Genomic DNA, 2,500 nt, shown 5'->3' on the forward strand with positions numbered 1-2,500 from the left:
TAGATGAGTGTCAGTCTGCTTCCTGTCACTATTGAGGAATCCATCTGTTAGCTGCTCCAACGTCTCGGGTTGCTTTCTGTTGTTTTCTGTACCGTAGATTTTTTATTCCACAGTATTTACAGCAGATTTACATGAAGTCACAGGCACACATAACCTTTACTGGGGTTTAAAGAAAAAAATACAGACTGATTTGAAATAAGGCCGCTATACAGGCAAACCCACTGTAGCCTTGAGGAGCTAATTCTTCATTAGTGATTGGGGGAATTGCAGAGATGTTAGATGAGGGGAAATTCTGTTGCAAAAATGGTCATATAAATCTTTGTTCAGGGTAGATTTAGACATGACATCCATTTTGGGGGCAGAGGAGTGGCAGTTCAGCTCTGGAGGAAGCAGGAGGGAGAAAAAAACGGGAGAAAATAGCCTTTCTGTGTGGGTGTACGGCATTTCAATTCATGTGGAGAGAAAGCTCCAGCCTGCCTGATAGCCAGTTATTAGCCTCTCTGGCCGGGGGTGGAGAGAGCCCTCCACTGAGAAAGAGGGAGAGACTGAGTGAGGGAAGAGAGAGAGAAGAGAGGAGAGAGAGAGAGAGAGAGAGAGAGATGGAGAGAGAGATGGAGAGAGAGAAGGAGAGAGAGAAGGAGAGAGAGTCACCCATTCACCACAGATTTGTGCAGAGGCAAAAGATCTCTGGCTTCTTGGTGGCTTGAAAATGTCACATTCTGTTATACTGATTAGGGGAGTTCAAGCAACTTACAGTGGGGTGGCGAAGGAGCGGGACTTGACTACAGGGGATTGAAACCCTCATCGGAATCTCCTAACCTTCACATCCGGCCAGACATGAGTGCAAATTCAATAAATATACTGAATTAGTGTCACTCGTCTCTGTGTGCTCACCTAGCATTGGGAACACACAACGGCCTTCACCAAGTGTAAATACGATTCCAACTGAATATGTATCTATACTGTATTATACTGTAGTATAATACATTATGTATATACAGTACCATTTTCTCAATAAATCATAAAATTAAGTTGATAATCTTCTACTGCATATGGAATCATGGTGACTATTGTGCCACGTGTTTTGTTATGAGGCAGGGAAGATTATATGACGGGTCCATGCTCAGTCTTTGTCTGTCAGATGTAATCAAGGGAACTATGTTAACACAGTCAACAAAGAGAGGCGATCCTATTTCACACAAGCACTCAATTATCTCACAAAGCCAGGGAGAAAAATCCTGACAAAAGACCCCAAAGTCAAATCAAAGACCGGGCCGTTTGCTGCCTCAGTACAGTCAGCGTTTTGCTATTTCGGTAATGGACAGGAAATGTGCACGAGCACACACCTATACACTCACAATGGCAACCTATGGCTCTCCAGGCAGAAGACAAAAGCAACCGGCGTATGCCATTCTATAGCAAGGCATTCTAATGTCGGCCATTTTAAAAGGCTCTGTAATGTCAGGATAAAGTGAATGGACATGTGTCACTTGTTGATTTAAAGAAATATGCATGTTTATGTTTATATGCATTCTTACACATATAACACAAATACTAATACAACTGCAGACATGTCAGTGGCCATACACACGGTGACCAGACAGCTAATATTCTGAATCTAATCATATTACAATAATGTCATTCTAATATTCTGACATTACTGTAATGCAATTATACTGTGACCAATGTTGACCAATGTGACGAGTAGATTAGATCAGTTTAGATTCAGTTCCCCATGGTCTTATCATTTGAATATTTTTCTGTTTGCAGATAGTATGTGTATAGATCTGGATATAGCGTAGTGTAGAAGTGTATCCATCAATTCATTATTATATCTGTAATGCAGTCTAACAACACAGCTGACTAGGAGCTCCCAATGGCCAATTTGAATGCAGCACAAGATATTTCTGAACCATAACCAAAGAAAAGTAATACTGAGAGCCGTGATGCAATGGGCATGTCTTGCTAACGGACACCAGAGGAGTCCTCCTCCTGACCAGCCGTATTAAGAGGACTTCCTGACTCACTCACACACACACTCTTCACTCACCGGCTTCATCTCCTCCTCCTCCTCCTCTTCCTCCTCTGAGCTCTCGCTCTGCTCGTCGTCGTCCTCCTCCTCCTCGGGAAAGTCCACGTCTGATTCGCCCGGCGCGATGGGTACGCTGATGGTCAGGTTGGGGTTGGTCATGTAGCTGTCGGCGTCGCTCCCGGGCCCGACCCCGCTCACCGTGGAGGCGTAGCGCTCGCCGTGGCGCCCGATGACGGCGGCGGTGCCGTTGCCCTCGGCGCGGCACTGCGCCTGCTGGCTGAGCCGCTTGAGCTTGAGCATGGCCTTGGCCTCCTTGGCCTTCTGCCGCCGGCGCTTGAAGTTGCCGTTGAAGAAGTCGCAGACGGCGCGGCGCAGCCAGCCCATGCCGCGGTGGATGCGGGCGATGGCAATCTGCAGGTTGTTCATCTCGCCGTCCTCGTCTGGAGCGGACAGGTTGTCAGCGCTGAA

General features: G+C 46.6%; 1 protein-coding gene across 2 annotated transcripts in view; it reads right to left on the minus strand.

Moving 5' to 3' along the window:
- Positions 1-2,500, minus strand: part of scn5lab (sodium channel, voltage gated, type V-like, alpha b) — a 107,090-nt gene that overhangs the window by 27,388 nt on the left and 77,202 nt on the right. For both annotated transcript variants that reach the window (XM_031583531.2, XM_031583530.2), the window contains exon 17: positions 2,051-2,500. This exon is cut by the window's right edge and continues 36 nt beyond it. In XM_031583531.2, coding sequence (XP_031439391.1) covers positions 2,051-2,500 — 450 coding nt within the window. The remainder of the gene's footprint in view (positions 1-2,050) is intronic.

This window comes from Clupea harengus, chromosome 17 (genome assembly GCF_900700415.2).
Source record: "Clupea harengus chromosome 17, Ch_v2.0.2, whole genome shotgun sequence".
Lineage (NCBI taxonomy): Eukaryota > Metazoa > Chordata > Actinopteri > Clupeiformes > Clupeidae > Clupea > Clupea harengus.